At 38.4% G+C, this 27,613-nt stretch overlaps 1 protein-coding gene across 1 annotated transcript; it reads right to left on the bottom strand.

Moving 5' to 3' along the window:
* Positions 1-161: 161 nt before the first annotated feature.
* Positions 162-27,256, bottom strand: SP4 (Sp4 transcription factor). The gene is made up of 6 exons (XM_032746712.3): positions 27,030-27,256; positions 26,255-26,355; positions 24,210-25,758; positions 5,282-5,510; positions 4,848-5,047; positions 162-3,783 (listed from the first exon to the last, which is right to left on the bottom strand). Exons 1-6 carry the CDS (start codon positions 27,034-27,036, stop codon positions 3,536-3,538), a joined length of 2,334 nt encoding a protein of 777 aa, XP_032602603.1. The 5' UTR covers positions 27,037-27,256; the 3' UTR covers positions 162-3,535.
* Positions 27,257-27,613: the final 357 nt, after the last annotated feature.

The following is a 27,613-nucleotide window of genomic DNA, read 5'->3' as shown; positions in this document are numbered from 1 at the left end:
TGACCAGCAAGTACAGGTCTTAATTACACAAATCCAGAAGCTGCTGCCAACCTTTCTCCATTGAGAAGCATTTGTTTTCTAGTGTTCTTCTTGATGAACAGATTATCATACAAACATTATTTATTGCTGCTTTATATTGTAAGCAATTAAATGAAGAAACCTTTTAAACTCAAGGGAATTTTAATAGGTTACTTGCAAAATGTTATTGCAGGCAACAACTTGTACATGATTTTAGTTCCAAACCCACCAAAAAATTATACAAATCAGCATTGTAAAAGTGTCAGATTAATGCCATACAGGCTTTACTGGCAGATTTAATTTCTAAATTCTAGATGTGGGGAAACATTACTCTCATTTTTTTCCTTTTCCTTTTTTTTTTAGAAAAATTTACAAGTGAAATATTACTACAAAACTTTTTTTTTAATAAGGAATTTTTGCAAAACATTTACATTTTTACCATCAACTATTTTTCTGTTTCAAAATCATTATGTAGATTTAATACCCTATGCTGCACATCAATTCTTGCGGGATGACAATTCAGTGACATGCATAAAAAAACACCACAAGGCATTAAAATGAAGACTTAAATACAAATATTGTTGCAATAAAACAGTTATAAAATTGAAAAATAGGACCTAAACATCATGCTTACTTAACTTTGACAAATTAACTTTTTCTCCTAGATTACACACTTTTATTACTGCTCTCGTGAAAGAATGTGATAAATAATGACTTAACACCAATTGCTAATGTAATCGGCAACACATACACAAACCTAACCAAAGAAAGTATATTGTAAGAAAAAAACTATTCTAACACTGGAGTTCTACCATGGTAAATACACTTCGCACTGATAATTACAATAAAGCAAAATTTTTAATGGTGGCAAAGGGAATGAACAGTGAAATGCCATTAAACAAGATACTACTGCACATCTGTGCCCTATTACTTACAACAGCTATATCCCACTGAGTCAAATAAAGGACATTGAAATTTACGATCCTTTTAAGACAGAAAAGTGGATTCAGAATGGTATGCAGAACAGACTGGCAGAATATTTCTAATTCCAGCGGTAAAATGTGCACCTGCTAACACAAGTTAATGTACTTGAGATGCTATGAAGCCAACCAGATTTAGATTTGGATACATCTATAATAGGGATTCATTGCAGATTAAAAATTACTTCAGTTTCCTATCTGCATACATAAGTATGCATGAAAAAATTACATATGAAATGGTTGTGCAGAATGCTTGTAACTTCAGTTTACAAAACTGTTAACTTTTAGGAAATATGATATTAACATTAGGAAAGTTCTTTGCATAAAGTAATGTAGAGCACTGATTGTGAAGCATAATGATAAAATATATCTTTGACGTTTCATTTCCTTTATAATAAAATTAACAGTTAATACTACCTAATTCATCTGTATTAAATGTAACACCTAATTGATTCTGACATTTTAAATCCAGATACATCAGTTAAGAGTACTTTAAATAAAATATACAAAATAATGTACAAAACCCAACTAAAATTTAAAGACTCTGTTACAAGTCTAAAAAAGCTTTAAGAAACTTGAAATTTATAACCACAGTGTAAAATTGTTTTTCTTTAATCTCAAAGCTTTTTATGTAAACTGAAAGTATAAAATACCCTCAGCTTAATATTTTGCTACAAAGGCCTGGCCTAAAGTGTACACAGTGTAAACAATGGTACTTCTTTTGCTTCAAAAATACAGAAAACACCACAAGATTGATAAATTTTTCAGATGAGAAGTATATGCTCTTTAGGGAATGCACAGGGTACCTGCTGCATCTTGCAAACTAACAGCTACCACACACATTCCTCCTTTCATAATTTGTAGGGGAAAGAAAAACATCTTATTCTTCTTGCACTGTACTTCCTTCAGTTACATTAAAATATTTTGGTGTATAAATATCCTTAAAAACTGGTCATGAGAATTTATTAACAAGTGACTGTAGATGTAAAAGGTTATATTTATGCCTAGGGGAAGTAATTAAAAATCCTGAGTATGAAATATTTGGCCATCTTTCCTCCTAGTACCTACTACTAATTTTTACATAGAAAAAGCAATTTTTTGTTGGTTTTTTTCTTTTTTTTTTTTACATTTCCTCTATATTCACTGTCACATCTGAAATTGTAACCAAACATTTGAAATCAAAAGTCATGCCCCAGAAAGATGATAATATTTCTCTTTTCCCAGTTTGTTTTGTGGTTGGAGGGTCAACATAAGACTTGATAGGTAACAGATATTTATCACCAGCCTACACATTATCCTTGAAGAGAAAAGAGATGGTAATATTTAAGGGGAAAGAGAAAATGTTTACTTACTTCTTTCCTTATTAAAATGTGATAATTAATTTTTTTCTTTGGCTATTAAGTCAAAGCACAAAGAAGTCAGCACGTTAACCACAACATTATAAACTAGTATTTACAGAGAGAACATACTGGACAACACTCAGTTGTCTGATTGATTTCCATGAATTCTAACAAATTTAAAACAATCAAACACCTAAGGTTGAGTTTTTAAAATTCAGGTTATCTATGAGTTAGAAATGGGCCACAGATGCTTTAGAATACAGAATCATAAAACCACAGAATGGTTTGGGTTGGAATGGACCTTAAAGATCATCTAGTTCCAACCTCTTCACCATGGGCAGGGAAATATAAAATGAAATTAATTACCAAAAATTGACACATTTTTTTTTTTCATTCTACATAAAGATACCATTACTTTTGTAAATCATATGTTAGTATCTTTCTATGGTTTTATTTTTCCTACTGTTTACACTAATCCTACACAGCCTAGCTCTCCACACGAAGAGAGGAATTTGAACTCACTGATTGTCATTTATACACACTACTATAATGTAGTAGTCAAAATTAATCTGAGGTCCACCTCAGAACCACTTTGCAGCATGCATCATCCAGCTGCTGTTTGAGTAATTCCAAAATTTGAGAAAAGATGGCCAAAATTAACCGATGTGTTGTATGGAGTGAGCAAAACCCCAAAATATGTCCACTGTTGTTCATCCTGCGTTCTGTTTTGCTGTGCCTTATGGGAAAAGGATGCTCTCATTAAAATATTACAAATTTATGTTAAAAACAAAGTGCCTTCATCAAATGGTATTAATCCTAGTCAAGGTCCACCCAGTTTTACATTGATACTATCAGATTTTATAAACACATTAACATACAGTGCTAAAATAGGGGGGTAAAGTTCACTTAAAATTGTTACAGAATATACAGATATATAACTAAAAAAGTACAGTATGGAAATATTATTCCTCTATCTGCTTATCCAGTCATCAATTTGCGCTGTTTGTATTTTTGAAATTTTTGTCTTGTTGCACCGGTGTACACTTCCCATGCTGACCCTCCAAACTGGAACACTTACAGAAGTCATGACTGAAAAAAAGATTTCCTGCTCTGTAATCCACTTTACCAGCCCACTTCCATATCCTGAAAGGTATGTAAACTTAAGTGCAGCACTAGGTGTCCATATAAATGATCCTTTCAGAATTCTTCCATGTTTGTTGAAACATTAGGGGTTGCTGGGTTTGAATCTTGAGAAATGGCAGCAACTGTGACAATTCTTGGAGAACCAAGAACCTCAGTAACTGAAGAGTCCAGTTCTCCCGAGGTAACTATAGCAAGGGCTGTTCCACCACCCTTCTTGTTTTGATGAGTTTTGACATGTTTTGAAAGATGGTCACTTCGCATAAATCTTTTAGAACATTCTGGGCATTCAAATCTCTTTTCACCTTTTTAAAAAGAAGAAGAAAACCAAAATGTTACTGAAATAGAGCACTGAACACTGCTTGATCATCTGAATCTCACCGTCTTCTATTCAACGCTCAAAGTCTCTTTAAAAGGACACCTTTTTCATCTGTCTCATTTCCAGGTGTGCTCTGTTCAGTCACAGGCTTCTGGCCACCTACTCTCTACTACTAAAAGGTTCTCACCAAGTATTTGCTATGTTGTGATCATCTGACAAGAAGTTTGAATTTCAGGACACCAGAGAATTTTCATAAACTTCCGTAAACCTACCAGAGTGAGGGAGGTAAAAGCACTCAAAGAACAACTTTGTAGCATGTTTTAAGAACACTTTTTAAATTGAGATGACAGTGATGGGAAACAAATTAGGAAACATGAATTCCAATGCTCCATGAAGATGTATGAAATCTACACCAAGAGAGACAAATTCAATTTACCAAAAGATTCTGTTACTGTTCAAATGTAATTAGTGCTTAGACATCAGGTGTTCTAAGTTGGGGAGAAGAGACAGGGAGGAGAAGATACTCTCCTGGGGCTATAAATATGAAGGCTGATAAAATTTTTCAGCTTTTAAGAGACCAACTCTTCCATTCTGAACTGTTAAGAGACTGCTTTATCAGTTCCCACTTGAAAGTCTTCTAGAATATTTCCCAAGAAGACTAATGTAGAGACTATTTCTTAAGGACTAAGCTAATCCAAGTGAGGAAACAATAACCTTGGTCCATGGCCAATCCTACATGCCTGACCTAAATTTGTTACATTTAGATCAGGCACCAGCTAATGTACATCAGCTATCTATGATGAAATGGCCATCTCTTTCTAGCCTACATACAAAAGAACAGTTGGAATAGGTCCCTTTTTATTTATATGATTTCACAGTCAGCTTAAATTAATGAAAATTGGAATCTACCACTTCCTTCTTTTAAAGTTACTTTATTCAAATTTAAGGGTAATTTTCAGCTAACTTAGTGACAACCTTGATCCCATTGTTTAACTATGGACACTACAATTCAGACTTGCTGTACTATGGCTACAGAGATGGATGACCAACCTGTGTGGGTTCTTCTGTGCCTTTGTAACTCATCACTCCTTGTGAATCTTTTGCCACAAAAAATCCAGTTGCAGACAAATGGTCTTTCACCGGTATGCCAGCGCAGATGTGCACGAAGATGAGATGTCTTGCCATAAACTTTTCCACATCCTTCAATATGGCAGATATGCTGTTTCTTTTTTCCTGGCTCATTGGTGCCTCTAAAAAGATTGTATTTAAACAGCTAAGTAGTAATATTCTAAAACATTACCAGCTATTAGGAGAAATATTTCATGTTAATAGAGACAATTATAATCCCTGTCTAAAAAAGCCCACACAAATGTACATTCTAATATAAAGCATTCAAAATCTAGGCAAGACAGGACAATCTTGCTCCCAAATGAGGCAAGCTGTGATAAGATGCTTAAATATATACTGATAAAAATTATACTTACCTTCCTTCTCCCTCTCTGCAATTAGGACATGAGCAGGCAACTCTTCTCAGTCTCTTGCCAGGTTGCACTTCCTGGTCAGAAGCTTGTTGAGCTTGTTGAAGCTGCACTTGTGTTATCTGATCGGGACTAACAGCACCAATTGCTGCATTAGCAATGCCACCTACTGCTACCGTTACAGGAGCTATTGTGGCTTGCTGTACTTTTACTCCATCCTGTCCTTGCTGTTGACCTGTAAAATAAAAATTGTTTGTACCTTTTATTAGTCATTTCAATAAGTGAAATGCACAAATAAACTTTACATGTTTACATAAGGAGTAAAAATACCCACTTAATGTTAAGGGAAGACAAACAAAATATCCAGCCATTTTCCTGAAGTATTACCTACCTGCTAGTTTAATGTAGTTTGTTATTAAAACAGCACAAGACTGAAAATTGCTGATACTAAGAAAAATTAACTAGTTTAAAAAATGTATTCTTTTTCATAAAAGCTGAGATAGGCAAAATCTTACACAGAAATATAGTTCAGTCAATTGCCAATTAATAGCTCTCTAATAACCTTTGAACTATATCTGCATTCAGAAAACTACAATTAGCTAATTAACAAGTTGTTTTATGGCACTTACAGGGTTGTCACTTATCTTACAATCTGTCCTGAATTAACACTGAGCCGGAAAGGAACTTTTGAACGAAAAAGAAATTTAGAACTAGACTTGAACAAGCTAACATACCAAAGCTTTTTTGAGGCTGTTGTTTTGCAGGATTACTCAGGATTGAGTAACCCTGGTTAGATGTGTAAATGGGAGGAAAAGGAGCAAGACCAGCCCTGGGGAAAGAGATCTGGTGTTTGGGTTGATGGCAAGCTGAAGATGAGTCAACAGTGTGCCCTGGCAGCCGAAAGGGCCATCTGTACCCTGGGGTGCACCCAGCAGAGTGCAGTGAGCCAAGTGAGGGAAGTGACTGCGATGGGACTGTCCTGCTCTGCTCTGCACTGCTGCAGCCTCACCTCGAGCACTCTGTGCTGGTTTGGGTGCCTTAGTGCAAGAAGCACAAACTGTTAGAGTGTGTCCAGAGGAGGGGACCAAGATGATGAAAGGTCTCAAGGGCAAGATGTACAAGGAGGAGCTGAGGTCACTTGGTTTATTTAGCTGGGAGAAGAGAAGGCTGAAGGATGACCTCCACAAAGTGTACACCTTCCTCGAGGCAGTGGAGGGAGAGATGCTGACCTCCTCTCTCCTCTTTCTGGTGCCTAGTGATAGGACATGAGGGAATGGCATGAATTTGAACCAGGAAACGTTCAGGTGGGACATTAAGAAAAGGCGCTTCACTGAGAGGGTGGTCAATCACCAGAACAGCCTCTCCAGGGATGGGATTAAGACTGATTTGATGAACGAAGAATTCAGCTTCATTGCCTAAATCCATTATCTCATTGGCTTTCTTGATTTAAGGAAATCTGGATTACTGGCTTGATATTAAAGCAAAATAAACTATTCCAATATAGGTAAGAAGAGTAGATTCTTGAACAACAACAATGTAATATTATGTTTGTTTTAAAAGTTAGTACTATACAGACTTGGAAAATACATATAATAAACTAAATCTGACACAGAAATTACTTCCAGTCACAATATGACAATATGCCAGTCCTCTTAGTAACAGAAATGGGACAAAATATAATTAGATGCTGCCATTTTCAAAAATCCACTGCCTTCATACAACTCTGAAATTAAAGGAAATACTATCTCCTTATTTAGAGAGTATAACAGGCAATCAGAATTCTTTAGAGCAGAATACAACATTTAAGACATGAAAGTCCTCAGTATTGAAGCATTCATTTAAAATTTAGAAATTCCTCACGGATAACATGATTCAGAGATATTTAAATGGGTTTTAATGACTTGTGTAGCACCCATAACAGACACCACCAAAGGGGATAAGAAGAACACTCTCTCTGAAGCCTAAAGTGCCCAGCTACTGAGTGAGTTGACACATAACCCTGCGTGGGACAATGACTACTTCGTTCACATGATTGCTGAGGGGAACAGATGCTTGCACAGACTATCTTGTGTAACACCATGCTACCAGCCAGAAACAAAATCTAACACACACCACCTAACACCACCACATACATACATGCACATGATATACAGAAGAACATGATATGCAGAGAACCTCCCAAAGTTACTTGATTTGTCATCTAAAGGCCATTGCTGGCTACAGAAAGAAGAATAAATCTGGTTTCTGCCTAGGTCAGTACCAGGTTATTTTCACCTGAAGCATTGACCAAATCTTCCCAGTTATTTCCCTTAGTTTATGGGTGGAAGTTGCATCTGATCTGCCTAGATATGAATAAACATGAATTCCTTGTCTTCTTAAGAAGGCCACAAATAGTGCCAGACACTGAGTGTTTCAATTCTCTGAAAAGAACAAGGACAAGCCCATAAGAGATAGCATATTAACCCCACTTGCTATTGGACAGATAGTTAAAACAAACAAACAAAAAATCTAAAAGGACTCTGGTATCAGCAACAAAGAAAAAATAATTGCAGGTTTAACCCTGAGTGCAGAGTCCCCATATATTTAGGATAGAACCAAGTCTTTATTTTCAGAATAGCAATATACTGGAAATATATTTCTTTCCCATACTTTAATAGGAAAGAAAAGCACTCATGATGCTCTTTGAGGGAGAAAATGATAGGGTAAGAAATCATCATGATATAAATGTAAATAGTAGTATCAAGTACTTTGGTCTAACAGTGGCTGAAGAGGATACTAGAGCTTCCAAAGAAAGTGCTGGTGCTGGAGCAACTCCTTGTCAGGCTGTTAAGCTGTTGGAACACTGAGTGCTATAAACAGCCAGAGTCAAAAAAAGGCTAATAATTTTTTTTTATATCTAATGATTATTCTAATATGATAACATGATTGCTTGTGATAAAAACCAGTTGCACTTTCTAGTGAGCCAAAAGTAAATGAAAAGGAAGAATTTGCTCCATGTCAGTCTTTCACAGAGCACAATCCACTCACCATCTGTTAAACATACCCAAGGTGCAATCTCCTTTAATTCACAAACAGCATCATAAATGAAGCATTTGTGAATGGTCACTACAAAAGTTAAAGGTATAACAGATATTGTGACCTATTGCAGCCTCCTATTCTATTTTCATTATCAATCACATTTTTGATACATTGTTAGGAATTATACTTCTTTATTACAGTCTGTTAGAAGGATGACTCCATTTATGCCACAAAGTCCTATTGGAGCAAAGAAGTCCTGAGACCTAATCAGTCTGTGGTCAGAACTCAGTTGAAGAGGATAATTATCTCTTTCTCTCTGATTTTCTTGAATTGATATTAAAGTTCCGATGCAACTTTTCCCTGGGCTGCTGTCCTGAGGTGACTTTGTGATGCAGTATCCTGGTACCCCCATTGTCTGCAGTTTGCTCAGAAAGGGCCCTGTAGCTAAACTAGGGCCAGAGAGAATGAAGGAGAGAGGGAGAAGATGCACACCATTTATTGGCAGACACTTCATTTTTACTCCCATGAAGTTCCTTTTCTCACAGACTGTGCTGCCTAGCACAGACAGCAAGAGAAAGGTAAGGCTCTCAGAGTGCTCTTGGACTTCACAGCTGTTGTAGCTGGGAAGAGAAAACCAAGAATCTTTCTTTACTTTTAAACTAGCTTCTAGTTCATTAGCTGAGACAACAAGTTTTTCTCTTGACTGTGGCTTCTTCAGAGGAACTGTTCAACTCTGCTGCTCTGGTCTAGAAGACCAATATTAAGGACCCATGCCAGCAAACCCCAGCATAGAGAGGCCCACATCCTGCCCCGCCCTGGACACTGCCTTGCCAGCTCCTAACCCAAAAAAAGCCATGCCTACAAAAAAAACTTTAGACTCTGAATCTACCATCTCTTCAGAGCAGAGAGGTTTTATTGTTTAATATTATTCTTTTTTTTCATGTTTGTGAGTATTTTGCTCATTAAATAAAACAGTTTTTCCCTTTTCCACTTCTCTCAAAGAAAACTTACCTCCTGAACCGGCTTGAATCTACTTTCTAAAGAGACCCCTTCAAAAGCTTCCACTCTAAATTCACCCTAAACCAGGACAGCTGTCAAACCAAGGCTTTTCAAGTAAGATGTGAATTGAGACATTTGAACCCAGAGGAGGATGACTCCTTTTCTCATCCCATGATTACTGGTTAATATTCAAGATGTAATTCTAGGATATGACAAATCAACATTTATAGAGAAGCATTTCTAAAAATCCAATATATTTTGCTGATTCCATATGCACCAACTTTCACTGTCCAAGTACTGAGACGACCAGCTTACACAAGGGTCTTCTGCTACTTCTTCAGAGTATCAAGTACCACTGCTGACACACACTTTACCTTGTTGAACTTTCCTTCTCCCATGTAAAGACAGGCCATATCTTGGAATACAGGATACACACTACTGAGCTACAACCTTAATCTATTTATTGAACATAATACAGTGAAACATTTGAGTAGAAATTATTCACAATAACCAGAAAAATTACAATAAAAATACAAAGGGGATAATGCCAAGTAAGGTTGCTCAGGCAATTACACTCCCCATATGGCTTCAGTTAAACAGTAATAAGATGACTGCTCTTTAGCTAGCATTACCTAGTTATAACATTTTCTAATATGCATATTGATTTTTCTTCTTTAAGTTAATCTCATGGAGTCACTATTTTAAACTCCCTTCCCTTGAATTCCACTTATTAAATTCAGAACAGAAGGTTCTGAAGCTCTCAAAATATCATGCAAATTGCCTTATTTGAAGAACCAAGCCACAACATTCAATAAGCAAATCTAGTTTTAGGTAAAAGAGTAACTGAAGAAAGCACACATACAAGATAAATATTCTTCATCAGCGCTTTACACAGCTATGAGAAAAAAGACTGGGAAGTTCAGTAATGTAATTACTGGACTTAATTTTTGTTTTGAACTCCTGAGAGAGCACCCCAACAAGCTAGCACAGCAGTAATACACAAGGTACAAATGTATCTAGTCTCATTTTAAAGCTGTTAAACATAAAAGTCTTTGTTCTTTAAGAATAATAGGAGTGTATTTTAGACCAGCTGAAATATCTTTTCTCCTGAAGAAAAATCAGAAAATTTTCACAAAACAAGTAACAGATCATGCCCAAAATCTCAAAGTGAGTCTGCTATAGTCTTGAGTTGTATGGGGATGTTTTTTAAAATTATATACTAGAATTCTATGAAGCACTAGGGGACTTAACTTGTACATCACTTGATCACTTGCACTTATTAAAGAGGAAGAAAAACAAAAGGAATATAAAGGGAAGATAAGAGAATTTAATTATTTCTTAAATCACCTCTTCTAAAGAAAAGATACTGAGAAAACTTAACACTGATATGAGTTTGTCAGCAGCCTACTAAATTAAATGAGATCAACTTCTAGAAGTTAAAAACAGAGAGGATTTTTCATTTGAAGAGATCTAGGTCTAAACTGGCTTCTTATTTGAAAAAAAAAAAAACCCAACCAACAAATCAACAAACAAACCTGCTCACTCTAAAACAGGTGGTTGAGATAATGTTATTCATACAGGAAGAGAATGATCTCTTGACACTTCCTAGATGGAGGAAAAAAGGCTTATTAAAAATATTCCATTCAATGTCTTACTAGAGGCATTAAATGCTATTTAAAGCCTTCCAGAAATGCTGCTACAATCAGGAGATCACTTGAAATTGCTTCTTCATGACATATTCCACAAGACCTGATATCACTACACTTCACCATTCATAATCAAACCCTTCAGTAACTACAGCTCTCATGTTTCAGCACATGTTTCAGAAAGAGGCCTAAACAAATCACTCTGTGAGGGATCAAAGTCACACTTCAGGTCATGTATGTTATTCTGTATGAGCTGTGAAAGCAGTCACTGACACCTGCTTTTGGAATAGAGAAAATTTTCTCAAGTTCCCATTATTTCTTTAAGAATGATTCCCAAAATTGTGAAGTATCTTGATTTAAATATTATTGCTGAACTTGCATATGTCTGAGCTTTATTATACATACTATCAGGATAGAAAGGTAAGTTACAACCAAATGTTACAAAATAAATTGATACTAAATTGCATTTCATTCACTCTCAGGCCTAAGTTCTCTCTTGCTATTGAAAAGTAACTATTTATTTCACCATAGGAGAAAATGCATACAGCAAGGAAACTTGTTATAGTATGTATGTTACAAATCCAGTGCAACAGAAGTCTCACTTATTGCAGTATTACAAATATAATTATGACTGAATAGAAATTTTTTAAGCTTCCAAATAAAAGAACCTGCATGATCTTAATCACTAATCCTTCCCATTTAAGCCATTAAGTAACTGCATTATTTATTAACATGAGATACAGGATTATCAAGATAAATGATTCCACATCCTTTATTCTTCAGCATCACTTGCTCAGCTTTCTAATTTTGCAGTAAAATTGCATCTTAGCAGGTAAAACTCACATATACTTTCCAATACATGAGTTTGTAACACATTCATGCAAGAAAATTTAACAACTTTAAGCAATTACCATGGAACCAAATAATACACAGACATATCACATTTTCTGTTAAAAATTAATTTGCAAAACCATAACAGTACTTGAACAATTTAAGAAAGCTAATGCATGGCATCTAAGAAAGAACTTTTCTACAGAGTGATTGACTACTGGTTATTAGGCTTGGTCATCCATTATAAGCAAACCAATCTTCCTTTTACCACACACTACACCTGCTTTCCTACTCTTGTTCATCTGAAGTAGCAGGCACAAAACTCAGATGACTCTCTGAGGCAAGTAGGGCAGAAGGGAAAGAAAAGGACTTAACTTATTGATCTACAGAAATCATGAGAGTAAAGCATTAGAAAACTGGATCCTGGAAAGAAGAGAAATTTAAGACTAAGAAAAGGATACTTCTACATTCTGGTACATAGTTCCTCAGAAAAAAAATTTTATATTTCCTGTTGCTATTGTGCAACCAACATTTAGCAGCCAAAAGATGAGAGCATCAATGACAGTTATCTCAGTAGGGTGCACCCTACTGCAAAATCTGAGAAACACTTGGCAAAATGTACCTAGAGCTACAGTGGCTAATGCTGCAAAGAAGAAAATTTGTTCAACTGTGTATTCCAAAAAGCAAAGAAAAGGCTGCAGTTAGAATCCATAATTCAATCCATATTACTACAAGACAGCCTGCAGAGTTCCAAAGCTCAACAGGCATCAGAGCTGATGCAGCAACTCACCCATTAACAACTCACTGATAGGAAGCAGTGGGAAAAAATTTTCTCCTCTTCCCTTGCCCTGCATACACCAAGTACTGTAAGCTTGAAAACATCCTTTAATATTCTTTTTCCACAAAGACATATACGTAATTTACACTAAGATAATATCGATATACTTTATATATTTATTTATAGTACAATATACTTATAATAACATGTCTATATATATAGAATATTATAATAATATTATTATATCTATAGATATAATAGAATATAATGCTTTGATTAAGGTAGAGCCAAGTTTTAAATATTGTTTAAAAGTATGAGTCAATATAGCTAGAGAGCCTCAATATTTTTTTTTAAAAAAACTACTATGAAGGAGGTTGCATGCTGAAAAAAGAAGCACAAATCACATTTAAAAATGACATACATGTAAAGACAACACTGAATTTAAATATTTACACAGAAGATGATGCAGTATGCTAATAATTCTGCTCCCTCTTCTAAGCAGTTGTTAATAAAGATTTTTGAAGAAACAATACATGATGAAAGAATTCCCCAGAACAGAAGCTGCAAGCACTGATACAAGGGACCCACACATTCTGTAGAGAAGATCAGTTTGGAGTAAGGAGAGGAACTGGATTCACCCAGCTACTCCAAGGGTCATCACAAATCACAGCATTGTATCCAGATGCTACTACAAGCAGAAAGTTTCCTGTGCAAAACTGCAGCATCAAATAGACATCAGTCTTTTTTACCTCCTACAGGGGCACTGCAGCAAGTTTCTATCTTTTGTCCATGGCTAACTTTGTCAAGATTTGTAAGAACTTGTTATACTCATTTTCAAGACATTTTTAAGTCTCAGTGTGTTGAAAAATTACTGAACCGTATAACAACTATGCTTAACTTCTGTTGAAAGTACCACTTCTAGAGTGAAGTTTAAGGCAATAAAGTTAGATGGGTTTAAGTATTTTTAAAAATATGAAGTGTTCTTTTTTTTTCCTTTAGTGCAATAATCATACTGGTAACTAAAACAAAATCAAAGCAACGCCCCAAAAATTTTCACCAAGTTACTTTAATAATTTTTCAAAAATGTAAGGCTTTATCCAAGTGCTTTAGGACAACTTGAGGGCACTTCAGTACTTTGAGCCAGAAAATAAGTTTTCCCAGCTGGTAAGACCTTTCATTAAACTAAAAGCAAGTGTACTTTTTATTACTTTATTAAACAAAGGAAAGAGCTACCAGAAATACAGAAAGACCCATACAAAACCAATATAAAAATCAAACCTAGAACAAGAGCTACAATTTCACAAAATTTAGTCTTGAACAACCAACTGGTAGTTTCAGTTAAAGCAAGGCAATGTCTCTGGTTGTTTTGGATACTGTGACTTCAAATGAAAGAAAATATTGTCAATTTATTAAGTATTCTAAAGCAGGAGCTAGAATCAGAAAAGTAACTTGTTTTACTAATGAAAAGAGACCCTTCCAAAAAAACCTTGATTTTCATCATAATTGAATAAATAGTCAAAAAGTATATTTAGAGTGAGTGTCCAAGAACACCTTTTGCAGATGAACACAAGTACTTTCCTGCATGCTGAAACTTAGAGCAACAGCGGAAAACCCAAGCACCAGCTGTGCTGCAAAGTACCAGACACACTGCATGGAAATTAGCAGCAGATGTAAGAAATTGAGATTCTTAGATTTACTTTTATGCAACATCCACCTCTCCCCCACCCCTTTGCCCCAATTCTCGGATTATTCTACAGTTTATAGCCACAACAGAATGTGGCCAAGTTCTTTCCTTCAGCTCTTCCCCCTAACTCTTAAACAGGGGTAAGACTAGAAAGAAGCCTGTAGACTGTCTGTCTCCACAGCCTGCCTGTGGAGCTCAATAAATGACAAACAGAAAAAAACAAAAAAAAATCACAAAACAAAACAAAAATCAAATTATATCTTACACACTTCTGACATATGGCAACAAAAACACACACTCAGAAAGTGCCTTTTCTGCAGCTCCATTCAATTTATGAGTATTGCCATGAAGGAGTAATAACTGAATCTTGAAAGGACAGAAGTAGGCTAACACAAAAAAATATAGTTCCAGTACTCTATTTGGATTTTGGGAGGTAGGCTGGGAGCTTTTCTGGGTGGATATTACGGGATTTTGACTATGCTTTAGCTGTTTTACATATTTTACACTTGACTAGAAGGTTCATGAATTTCCTTGAAGTAAGTATTTTGGCTGTATGAAATATTATGTTGATCAAGACAAAAGTAAATATGAAAAAAAAAAAAAAAAAAAAAGCATAGATATTAAAAGGAATTTAAAGGATATTATCAGGAAAAAAAAACAAGATTCACAAAACATTTTTAAAGATCTTATACAGCAAGACTAAACATGAGCCACAAGCTTTGATTTTATTAACAGCTAATGGATGAATAGGCTGACCAATATTAAAACTAACTCATTTATTAAAGATGTAAAAACTGAAACTTTATTATATCTTTCATCAGGCAAGGACCAACAAAATCACATACTATAGAATTACAAAAGAAGGGCCACATAAATCTGTAAGATCCAAACCCATAAAAGTTCTGACATTTTCTGTAACAGTGTTAACCCCACAAAACTATTTACCTGGTCTTGTTTTTTGGATCAGAACAAACTGAAAAGCTTCATATTTTTGCTAGTTACTTCCAGATGATCAAAGAAACAAGAAAATCAAGGCCCATTTTTCTTAAACTTCAGTATACTTCTCAAGGGAAAAGCGGTCACATCATCACTTGAAACTATAATTAAGGAAACTCAGGCTTGTACTTAATGTGCATCCCAAGGGTTTTTTCGGCAGGAAGATATTAACTGATAATTCTCTCTTTACAACAAAATAATACTAGTCTGCCAATCTATGAAGATTAAATATGCATGTAGGGTTGATACCAACTGATCAAGGTGCATGACTGTTATCAGCTCTCAGCAGCATTAAACACCAGAGGAAACTCCACTGTTAGGAAGGAATGCATACAGAAATCCATATAACTGTATAACCATACTCCAAATTAAACTAAGCATGTGCTCTGATGCTACCTCTCTCAAGAGACTACAGATGTCCAGAGCTGCTGTTTTGGTATGTGTCATAACCAGAGTAAAATATTAATTAAAAAAATTATACTCCATTATGCAGTCCTGACTACTTCCAAAGCTACCATGCTGTAGCATATACATCAAGCTACTTTTATTAACTAAATTATCCATTAAAATCATTGACCACTAAAAAAAAGACAGTTGTTTTTCAATAATCATAGAACATCTTGAGTTGGAAGGAGCTCACAAGCATCATCAAGTCCAACTCCTTGCTCTCCACAGGGCAACCCCCAATAATAACATTGTTTTACTTGAAATTAATATTCCTCTTAGAACACAACATCCCATTCCATATACAATTAGTTTTTTTCAGTAATCATCGCTACTATTAAAATGTTTTTTAATATATTAAAACAGTAAGAAATCATTTATTTCATCTACCAGCTCCAAAATCATACAAGACTTAGAACTCCAGAATTTAAGTTACAATGAGGGAGCTGTTGAAAGGAAATTTTGAATATGCTTCTTGTCTTTTCCTCGCACCAGGTGGTAATGGAAGAACAAGAAGGTTGGCTTAGTGCAGACCTAAGTATGCTTTAACAAAATAAAACTACTAACAAGCTGTTGAAGATGTGCTGTATCACTCAATTCACTTGCCTGGCGTTTTATGAACAAGAAAGCTAGCCACTTCTTTTCCTGTTCTACATGCTCCAGATTCTCACAGGGATTGAGAGGAGATAGTAAAACCCAACATTCTCAAGACAGGGCTTACATTTTGTTCTTGAAGTTTATAGCAATAAAAATAGCTCATTATAAACCTATTTTACCTCACAATTATGAGAAAAGTTGGTAGTTGAAATGCGTCCCCTTCCCACCTTATTTTAGAATTAATGATAAAGTCATGCCTTGCTACTCACAGGTCAGGCAGAAAAAGCTAGTTTTACTGAGGCATATTTACCAGGTTATTCTCCATTGGCAATTTATCTGAACAGGCAGATTGCACATTCCTTAGGCATCAAGTTCAGAACCACTATATTGACACTTTCATTTCTGTGCTAATATCACTATGGCTAATGTTTGTTTTCAACTGCTGTTTGTTGTCAAACTGTTTCTGCCACTCTATTGAATTTCAGTTTAAGAAAACCCCATAACCAAAGCAATTTTGTCATTAGAAGACTAAATGCTTCTCCTGTAATTACTTTGGAATATTTCAAAAGGATGCCATCACTATAATATTTAGAACACTGTGGCTCTGCAACAATTCTCAGCTCAAGGCAGCCTGAGAACAGTTGTGACCTTTCATGACTTGGGAAAAAGTATGCTACATTTCTATACTCCTCCCATACACTCTCAGAATGCCATTTCACATACTATGAAGTAAAAAACTAAGACATACTCCTTTTTTTGCTTGCTTGTTTGTTTTAAGGCAGCTCAATATTTTGCACTTATCTTTTTACTACAGATGCCACAGCTTGCACCTTGTTTCTTTCAAGATGTTTGCTGCATCTTGCTTGTCAATGAACATACAGGCAAACACTGCATGTTATTAAAAAAAAAATCATGCAACCCCTATCCTTCAGCTCCTTTGATTTCCACCTTTGGTATCTATATTTGCCAGTTTTCTTGTATGTAATGTGGCTATTTTAAACCTTTAACAAGTTCTTACCACCTACAGGAATCCCTTCTTGCTTAGCTATACCATTCACTGAGTTCTGTTTCTAGACATACTATCACATTAACATGAGAGTAGCCCCACAGGATATATTGTCACAAAAATGCATTTTCGTTCATTCAACAATGTAAATATAATATTCTAGGACTTCAGACTAAACACCTTCCCCTCCCTCAAAATCTAGCACACATTAGAGGGAATAATAGAAGACTGTGAATGGCATGAAGATGAATCAGGTATTTTAAGTTTTCATAATAGAGGAACTTAAGAACTTTAAATAAAACGTGTCTTATGCAAGAATTAAAACACCATATATTGCAGACAAATATTGAATGCATAGACTCAGAAAAGAAAAATTCAGAGGAAAAAAAAATCAGGAACTATTAAACTTGTTTTTAAAAAATCCCACTTTGGCTCAGGAATATGCAGGAATGAGGGAAGAGAATCTGAGCACTGCTCTTTGTATGCATTACCTGCAGTCAGCATGAGACAGGGTCAGAAACTTGATTCTTATATTCACAGACCCATAGAATGTTTTGGGTCACAAGGCACCTTTAAAGATCATGTAGTTCTGATCCCCCTGCCATGGGCAGGAACATCTTCAGCTAGATCGTGTTGCTCAAAGACCTACCCAACCTCACCTTGAACATTTCCAGGGATGGGGCATCTACAACTTCTTTGGAAAACCTATTCCAGTATCTCACCACCCTCAGAGTAAAGCATTTCTTCATTATGTACCATCTAAACCTACTCTTTTTCAGCTTAAAACTGCCGCCCCTCATGCTGTTACTGCTGACAGGTGTTGGTAAAAAGTCTGTCTTTCTGACAAGATCCTGTTGTATATCTGGAAGGCTCCCAGAGCCTTCTCTTTATCAGTTTGAACAACCCCAACTGTCGCAGCCCATCTTCATACAAGAAGTGTTTTAGTTCTCTGATCATTTTCATGGCTCTCTTCTAGACCAGCTGTAACAGATCCATGTCTGTCTTCTAGTGGAAATCACAGCACACTACTATGGATGGGGTCTCACAACAATGGCAAAGAGAGAGAGAATCACATCCCTTGAACTGCTGGCCTTGTTTGTTTTTATGTAGCCCAGGATACGGTAGGCTTCCTGGGCTGCAAGTGTACATTGCCACAGATATCCCGTTTTTCATCTACTAATATCCCCAAGTCTTTACAGAGCTGCTCTCAATCCATTACTTCATCACACAATCTATACTGAGATTACTCCACCATCACAGGCCACTTTCACCTGGCCTTGCTGAAGTGCAATGATGTTCATATTGGCCCACTTCTCAAGCCTGACAAGACCCCTCTGCATGGCATTCTTTCCCTCAAACACATCAACTGCACCACTCATTTTGGTGCCATCTGAGAATTTACCAAGGATGCACAGAATCCCACAATATCATTAGTAAAGACACTGATAGCACTGGTCCTAGTACAGACCCCTAAGGGACATCAATGATTACTGATCTACGTTTGGAGATTGAATCATTGATGGCAACTCTCAATGCAGCCATCCAGCAACTTCCAGATCATCCATAATATCTGCATTTTTCCAAGGTTACTCTGAGGGACTACGTCAAAAACCCTTACAAAAAGACATGGCAGATGAAGTAGATCATTATCAGCAGCTTTTCCTTCACCTACTGATACAGTCACTTCAGCACAAAAGGGCACTGGATTAGTCGGGCACGATTTTTCCTCTGTGAAGCCATGTTTGGTGTACATTTGGGATAACATGTTGGCTCTCTCTATCCACCTCTGTACCCATATGCCTGGACGTAGCTGGCAGAAGGGGTGTTCCATGATCACACCATGGATGGACAGAGATGAGGACAGAGATGAGACTGGCTAGTAGTTCTCAGGGCCTACTTATTACCTTTTTAAAAAGTGTGATGTTTCCCTTTTTCCAGTCACTGAGTGACATACTGTTAATCTAATTCATTTTTTGCCTGTTTAAAGAATTGGGTAGAATGCTTCAAAGTCCTTATCAAGCTTTGACTTAGAATGACAGTCATGTCTAAACAATACACTGAGTCTTTGAACTGCAAGTCCTAAAACTAGTGACTGTCACACACGAAGACTTAATAAAGAGGGAAAGAGAGGAGAAAGCCTTGAAGATAGGCTTAAGCTGGATGAAGACAAATGGGAAAATGCACAAGAAATCAGGAGACCTCAAGGTACTGACAAATTGCATAACTGCTAGTCACAGTGATGTGAAAGTATCTGGCCGAAGAGGGAAATGCCTTAGTAGCACACATCACTATGGAGTATGAAACAGAATGGCAAGGCTCATTATATATTTTTAAGTATCCCAATAAGAATACATGGCATTGGATTTTATTGTCATTAAGAACTATTTTGGAGCCCATCACACACCCCTACAAAATATTTAAAACTCTCCAACTTTACTATTGCCAGGCAACAGACTGTTCCACCGAACAGAAGTCATTGCTCCAGGTTATTTTGGGTGGATGAACTCCAAATTTCCCATAATTCAGGCCATGTCACCACTCATCTTCAAGAAAAAGGCTTGAACTGTAAGACATATCATTAAGGTAGATATAAGTTTGAGCTATTACTTTTTTTTCCTCATAAGAAAGGGAATTTTTCTCAGGGACAAAAAAAAAAAAAAAAAAAAGAAACCACCAAAAAAACCAACCAGAAAACTCCACAAAAAACCCATTAAAAAAAAAAGAAACAGGAAAATGAACCATGCAAACAAAACAAAACAATTTTACAAACTGTATCTTTTTCTTAGAATCAACTAGTACTAAAATCAGTTCCTTTCACATAGTCTCTTGTACTGTCAATTAACACACCTAGACAAATCTACCTTATTTTAAAAAGGAGCTGGGGACAGGAATCCTTTGAACTTGCATCTGCAACTCTCACAGCAGAAGCCTTGAAAAAAAGGCAAGGGTATTCTGCAGTATCTGCTTTTCCCCAAGACCACTGGGGCTAAATTCAAGAAGTTGCCACCTATAAGATTCCAGGCTATCCCCCTCCACAGGGAACCATGTGCAAATCAACAATTGACAGAGCAGAGAAGAAATACTTAGTGCAGAGCTTGGTAAAAGGTTAAGACAGGTATTGATCTCATAGCAAGGCAGGTATTAGTAAATCCTTGAATGTTCAAGCAACCACAGAGGTTTTTATGTAGCCTGTTGATTGTCTTCCTTTTAACTAAACAACTGATTAAAGATCTGGTTTTAATGCTCAGAAACTTAACTGGACAAGAATAAAACTTTCTTCTGTACATTTAATTATACATCTGACTGACTTTGTACACCTTAATAAAATTTTATGGAATCACAGATTGGTGTTGACTTTGAGGGACCACTGGAGAGCATCTGGTTCCATCACCCTGCTGAGGCAGGGCCACCTACAGAAAGTTGTCCAGGACCATGCCCAGACAGTTTCTCAGTATCTCTGAAGATGGAGAGTCTGCAACTTCTCTGAACAACCTGTGTCAGTACTCAGTAGCCCTCACAGTAAAAAAATCATTTTCATCACTAACATTGAAGTCTTCCCTCAGGCCGGAAAGTGAAAGATTGTGAGAACTTCTCTGCTTTGCCCTGCTTTTTTGACCACATGCAACATATAACCCTATGGGTTATATGTAAGTACCCTGGGTACTTACCAGGATCAGTTTTTGAACTTTTAACTGAAAAATACAACAAGAAACCCCCAAAACACACTTATACATCTTGCTAGATTTACAGCGGACTTTCAGTTACAAAGGTTATGAAAGGTAGACCAAAATACAGTATTTACCAGAAGATCTTAAGGTTTTTCTTCCCAATGTGAAATTTTTCTCTTTTGGAATTTAGAATTGATTTGACAAAACAACAACAACAAAAACCACAACTTCCCCCCCCCCCCATTTCTCAAAATTTTCTATAAATCAACAATTATGTTATAATTTTAAATTAAGTATTTTCCTGCTTTACTATTTCATTAACTACTGAAAAACTAAAGGAAAAAAGTGCTTAAATATCTCACTGTGGAAATAACTAGGAAAACCACTGCTCATGGAACAGAAATATGACACAAATACAAAACCAGCTTTTTATTGTGATTTTTTATTGTGATTTTAAAAGTTTTTTTCCCTAGAAACTCGACTGGCTTGATTGAAGGGGTTTGATTGAAGGACAGTGTAACTTCTTTTCCCTAACAAAGTTAGAGCACCTGAATGAATGCATGGGATGAGTTCTTCACTCAGCCTTCTCTTTAAAATTTTCTGGACATCCTCCACACAGCTCATTTCTAACACCTACTTCTACCGCTCATTTGTGGCAAATGATCTACTTGTGGAAAGTTCAGCTTATTTTCAAGACACTTCACACTGGCAAGCTCAGGTACTGCAGAAAAAAAATACCAGTCTGCAGATATTGAGGTAGCTGAGCTGTTTGTTTTTCAAAAGGTTTCCTGTAATGATGCCTGGGAATAACACAAAAAAAAAAAATCAAATAAAAACCAGCAAAACCAAGGAAGTTAACAGCCCCAATCAAGTCAGCTTATTCTATTTAGGTGGCAAGCAAAATTTAGATCTTAGCATGTTTGCAATTTTCTATTTCATAACCATTCTTTCCTTGCAATCTTAATACAGCATTAAGGACTGCACATAATATTTTTCACTTTCCTTTCCATTCTATCATGTCTTCCATTCCAAGGATGTAGAATAGGAAGTTTCATAGGACAGAAGCAAAGATAAGTGAGGGAAGGACATTACAACTAATCTCTTGCATTCAAAAAGCTTGTTCCTTCTCCATAACATCAAGTCCTGGGGGAGAAACAGTACCTTATTGACAAAGGAAAGGAAAAAATGTCAGAATATTTATAGGGGTGGAGCACCTCTTCTATGGGGTAAGGCTGACAGAAATGGGGTTGTTCAGTCTGAAGAGAAGGCAGCTCTGAGGAGACCTTATAGCGCCTTCCAATACCTAAAGGGGCTACAAGAGACTTGAAGAAGAACTTTCTAAAAGGGCAGGTAGTGACAGGACAATGGGGAATGGCCCTAATATGAAAGAAGGTAGGTGTAAATTAGACAAAAGAAAGAGGGTTTTTTACAGTGAGGGTGGCAAAATACTGGAACATATTGCCCAGGGAGGTGGTGGATGCCCATCCCTGGAAACATTTAAGGCCAGGTTGAATGGGGCTCTGAGCAACCTGATCTAGTTGATGTCTCTGATCATTGCACAGGGGTTGAACTACATGACCTTTAAAGATCCCTTTTAATCCAAACTATTCTATGTTTCTATGATTCACTGCTGCCAAGAAATTATGGAAACAGCCATAAGGCCTACTGGGAGCAGGGCAGGAGAGAGCGGGCACTATGAAGAGGAATTCAGTGGTCACAAAATGTAGTCTAGTTAGCATACAAACACTGTATGACTAAGGCTTGGCTTGTCCAGGACCATACTTCTGATTCATTGCCATTTTTCATCCTCAAGTTACTAATCTCAATCCCATTATTTTCCAAAAGACATCATATGCAAGCACAGGTAGGGTCAGTATAACCAACAAAGATGATATTCAGAATCTCTTGCTCTAATACCTGCTAGTGTGTACTGAACTGTAGTACACCATTAGTAACCAGAGAAAAAACCTACATGCAGAAAGGTTTTTCCAGCACCTCCAAATCTAGGCTGTTCCCAAAGTTCCTATGGAGTCCCCTACCAAAGTAGAGGCTTCTGCCTAAGAAGACTGTCAACCAGCACCTTCCTATCAAGAAATAAAGTGTTGCAAGGTAAACAGGACTGCAGCTGCTCAGCTACAGCTAACCAAATTTCTCCCTAAACCATTACAGCTAAACACAAGGTCAAGATTTTAATTCTGATTACCCAGATTAATGCTTGTATGACACCCCTTAAACAAGCCAGGTTTTTCCTAAGTTTTATAGTAAAAAATGGGCCTATAGTAAGGCTGTTGTTGAGAAGAGCTTATTGTAACTACTACAGTAGAAAACCTTTACTTCTATGACATAAACCCAAGCTTAGGTAAGGAGTTATCAAGCTGACAAAGATAACTCCTGCCCAAATCAAGTTTTATCTGAAACATTAAAAGTCAGCAAGTTTTACATAAAGAGGTGTCCTTGTGGGACACTGCAGAGACTTTGCACAGAGTTTACCATAAAACTAAGCTCAGTTATCCAGCCTAGAACCTTTTAATAGATCCTTTCCTACCTATTAGACCAGTATAACCAAACAGGCATTTCATAGTAAATATCGAAACTTCAACATCAAGTACTGAAAAACCGGTTGGTTTTATCTTTTTTATTTTAAAGTAAGCCACAGAAACTATGTGCAAGCACACCTTATTCCACTCAATCTGTTTGCAGAACTTAAACTTTTAAGGGAAAAACTTTATGAGCTGGTGCAGAATGCAATGAGTAGTTCCATATGAATGCGTGCCAGGACACAAGGTATCCCAGCTCATATATTGTCACTTCTCATTCTACATCCCCAAAAGAAGATTAGGAATATTGCCTGGTTGGAAAAAGCTTTTTTGTGCTGATTTAAACATATCAAAGCTCTAACAGTAAAGTCTCATGTTCACTTCTGGAGCCTACAATTCTTTAGTAAGACATAGGACAGAAATATTTAAGTATAGTTTATCAAATACAAACAGTTCCATTTCAACTGACACCACTGGTAAAATTAATTCAATGTTTAGCAAAAATGTCAGCTCTTTTAAAATCTGAATTTTAGTGATAAATATTTCCTCGCAGTCAAGGGTTTAACATTCATTACAGAAAACTCTGAAGGAAGAGTGCTAATCTAAAATCAGCTGGTATTCTTGTAATAGTAAAAAAAAAACCCAAACCAAAGACACAAACAACCACCACAAACAAAACAAAGCAACCATACAAACAAGCAAAACCCCAAAACTTTGTCAGACCACTCACCCGCAACGCTGGTAATGGTAACAGGAACTCCTTGAACTTGAACACCCGCAGCACTCAGGTTGGCAACACTTACTGTTTGAAGATTAGGTACTGAAGCAAGCTGGGCAGCGTTCAGAGTGATGGGGGTACCAGCAACAGCCACCGGAGCAATCTGGGCAATGGTTGTGCCACCACTTGAAGACACAGGAGTAATGGTTAATTGTTGGGGTAACCCAGCGTTTTGAACTTGCAGATTTGAAAGGCTTTGCAGATTCTGAACCTGCACAGTTTGCCAGCTGATCTGTCCTGACGGTGTTAAAGTTGGAGCCCTGATGAGCACCTGAGTTGGGCTCACTGCCTGTAGCTGAACATTCTGCAAAGGCTGCTGCTGGATGGTCTGTATAGTCTGCCCTGACTGGAGCTGAAATGACTGTGGAGGAATGGCCTGAATAATCTGCTGTTGAGGCTGCTGGATCTGTATCTGCTGCAGAATAGGCTGACCTACGATCTGGACCTGTTGAAGGGAACCTGACTGATCCTGGACATTCTGTAGTCCATTGGACTGAAGCTGACTGGAGCTCTGGGCTTCGGAGTCTGTAGCAGTTGTCTGAGGTTCTTCAGTCGCCTGCTCTGAACTGCTGCCGGCTGTGCTTGTGTACTGGCCTGTTTCTGCAGAGCTTACCAGTGTGTCACTGCTAGTCAGAGATGTTGAGGCAGTGGTTGTAGCAGTGGAAGATGAGGAAGGAGACTCTGGCATGGTACTACCAGAGGCAGAAGTGACAGGTGTAGACGCCAGCTGATTTCCATTGGAAACTCCACTCTCAGTAGACTGGCCAACTTGCCCCGAACTTCCTCCAGTGGCAACGTTGTTAATCACAGGCAAAGCCAGGGTTACCCCACCAATGTTTATAGGTAGCGTTGTTACAACTTGTGCCTGAGTACCAGGAATAGTTTGCAGTTGCAGTGGTATGGAAACACCGGGCCTAATTTGGACTGGAACTGTCTGATTTGCCAGGTTTTGAGCAATAACATTTCCTGAAGCTGTCCTGTTTGCAGTTGTGAGGATAGCTTGATTATTCCCTGCAGGAATAAGCTGAATTTGACCCTGTATGTCTTGTAGACCAGTAGCGTTGGATGGATTGATTTGACCCTCTGTTGTCTGAACCTGTGGAATCACTTGGTACTGGACACTACCACTTGGATTCTGTACTTGAATGACTTGGAATTGTCCAGGGGTCGTAGTAGAAGAATTGCCCGATTTGGTTTTTGAAGGAGATGTACTTCCATTGTTACTGCTGGAGGGACTTGCTGCGCTTGAGGCAACAGAAGATCCTTGCTGAGCAACATTATTTTCTTTTGAAGCAGAAGGAGCAGCGGCAACGAGCTGCCAAGCATTTCCAGCAAGCTGAGTTGTTACCAATTCCAACTGCTGTGGCTGATTCTGAAGCTGCACCAAACCTTGATTTGGGTCTATAATAATCTGCTGCTGTCCAGTTCCTTGATTCTCACCAGGAGTTCCTATTTTGCTGCAAGTGGCTGCTAGCAAAGCAAGAGGTGAAGGCTGAGAATCCTATCCATAAAAAGAGAAAACAGAAAGGATTCAGGACAAGAGTGCAAGTATGAAGCACCAGAAGTCAGCATTAATGTTTGCACAGGAAGCCCAAAGGAAAAAAAAAAAAAAAAGGTGCTTTAGAGACCAATGATACAGCTCTGAATAAGGAATTATGAATTGCTGTAAATAATCTTTAAACATAGTGCTCTCAAAAGTCTCTAATTATCAATGATTATGTGACAGCCAAGACCTCAACTGCATCATCAATTCAGTCTTTTTTTCCCCTCAAAATAAAGAAAAAAAAATTAAAATGTTTCTATTAAATGGAAAGCAGCTGATCACTGCAAAATGCAACCAAACAAACATGTCCAGGCAGTAAAATCACTGCACCCAACCAACTGTGTTTCATCCAACCCAAAGAAAGATGCCCTGAGCAGGAAATGCTGTTAGCTGAACATTTAATTTTAAATGCCAATAGTTTGGGTACTTCCCTATTCGGGTGTGTGTTCTTTACCTGTGAGCCTCCAGTTTTCCCTTTTTTATTATTATTGTTGTTATTCTCTGCCTCGGGAGATTTCTCTCCCTCCGTGGGCATAGTTTCCTCCTTCTTTTGATCTGCAAAAATATCAAGTGTAACAGGTTAATTATTCACCTTCATTTATACAATAACAAAACCTGCGAGCATATCCTTTTCGGTTCCCAGCTTGTCGCTTTTGCCTCTTCATAAAAACAACAGTACAAATCGTTATTACAAAAGAACGAGTCCTAAGAAACGTGGTTTGAAACCCAACCCATGGGGGCTGGAGAGTTAACACCCAGAAAGGGGAGGTTTGGTTTCCTCTCCCAGAGACAGCAGGAAAAAACCACCCACAACCCTCCTCCTCCTCCTGCCCCCTAAAGCATCGACGGCCACTGAGTGGCCGCCGATGCTTTAGGGGGCAGGAGGAGGGTTGTGCATGGGAGGGAAAGAGGGAGGAAAAGAGGAATGAAGGAGGGAAGGATGTGCACAGGAGGGAGGGTTAGCGAAGAAAGGGGGAATGGAGGAGGGAGGTACGGAGGAGGCAAGCCGGAGGGGCAGGCAGGAGAGGAGGAGAAGAAAGGGGGCATAAGAGGAAGCAGCACGGATGGGCGGAGGGGCAGCGAGAGAAGAGCGGGGTAAGAAGGGGGAGAACAGAGGGAAGAAAAGGGGGAACCCGGGAGGGCGGGATAGAGGGGGGATGAAGGGTGGAGGGAGGAGCAGAGGGAGGGAGGGGTGTGCACAGGAGGGAGAGAGGGAGGGGGTTACATACCGCTCATCCCGCATTAATGCCCCGCTGAGGCGCCGCTCTAGGGGGGAGGAGAAGGAGGAGGAGGAGGCGGAGGGTGGGGTGGGGGTAGCGGGGAGAAGGCCGGTCGCAGCCGGAGCTGGGAGGAGCGGGACGGCCTATTTTTCCACGAATGGCCGCCGCTGGGCTGTGGCGTAGCTGCCTCTCTCTCCGCCCGCCGCCGCCGCCGGCCTCAGCCCGCCGCCTTGAGTGACAGCTGGGGCCCGGGGTGGGCGGCGCGGGGGCGGGGCCCGCCGGGGCCCCAACGACGCCCACTGAGCAGGAAACCGAGCCCAGCCGCCGGCCCCTCGGTCGCCCCGCTCCGCCTCAGCCCGGCTCCCCACGCCGCAGGCACAGGGGGCGGGCCGGGGGCGGGCCGCAGCCCGGGGCCCTCGGCCTCCTCCTCCTCCTCCTCCTCCTCCCGGTCCTCGGCCCGTCCGCGCCGCGCGGGAGGGGGCGTGGCCGCCGAGGCGCGCGCGCTCCGCGGGGGCGGGGGCGTGCGGGCGCCCCGGGTTCCGCGCTCGCGCCGCTCGCTTGACAGCGCCGGGCGGAGGGGCGGGCGGGGGGCG

Source organism: Taeniopygia guttata, chromosome 2 (genome assembly GCF_048771995.1).
Source record: "Taeniopygia guttata chromosome 2, bTaeGut7.mat, whole genome shotgun sequence".
NCBI classification, from domain to species: Eukaryota; Metazoa; Chordata; class Aves; order Passeriformes; family Estrildidae; genus Taeniopygia; species Taeniopygia guttata.
This window is presented reverse-complemented; position numbering and strand designations above follow the sequence as displayed.

Coding starts and splice junctions, on each gene's coding strand:
- SP4 (XM_032746712.3), bottom strand. Junction 25,759..26,254: donor GGAAAACTGGAGGCTCACAG/GTAAAGAACACA, acceptor TTTTATGGATAG/GATTCTCAGCCTTCACCTCT. Junction 3,784..4,847: donor GCACAGAAGAACCCACACAG/GTTGGTCATCCA, acceptor CTTTTTAAAAAG/GTGAAAAGAGATTTGAATGC.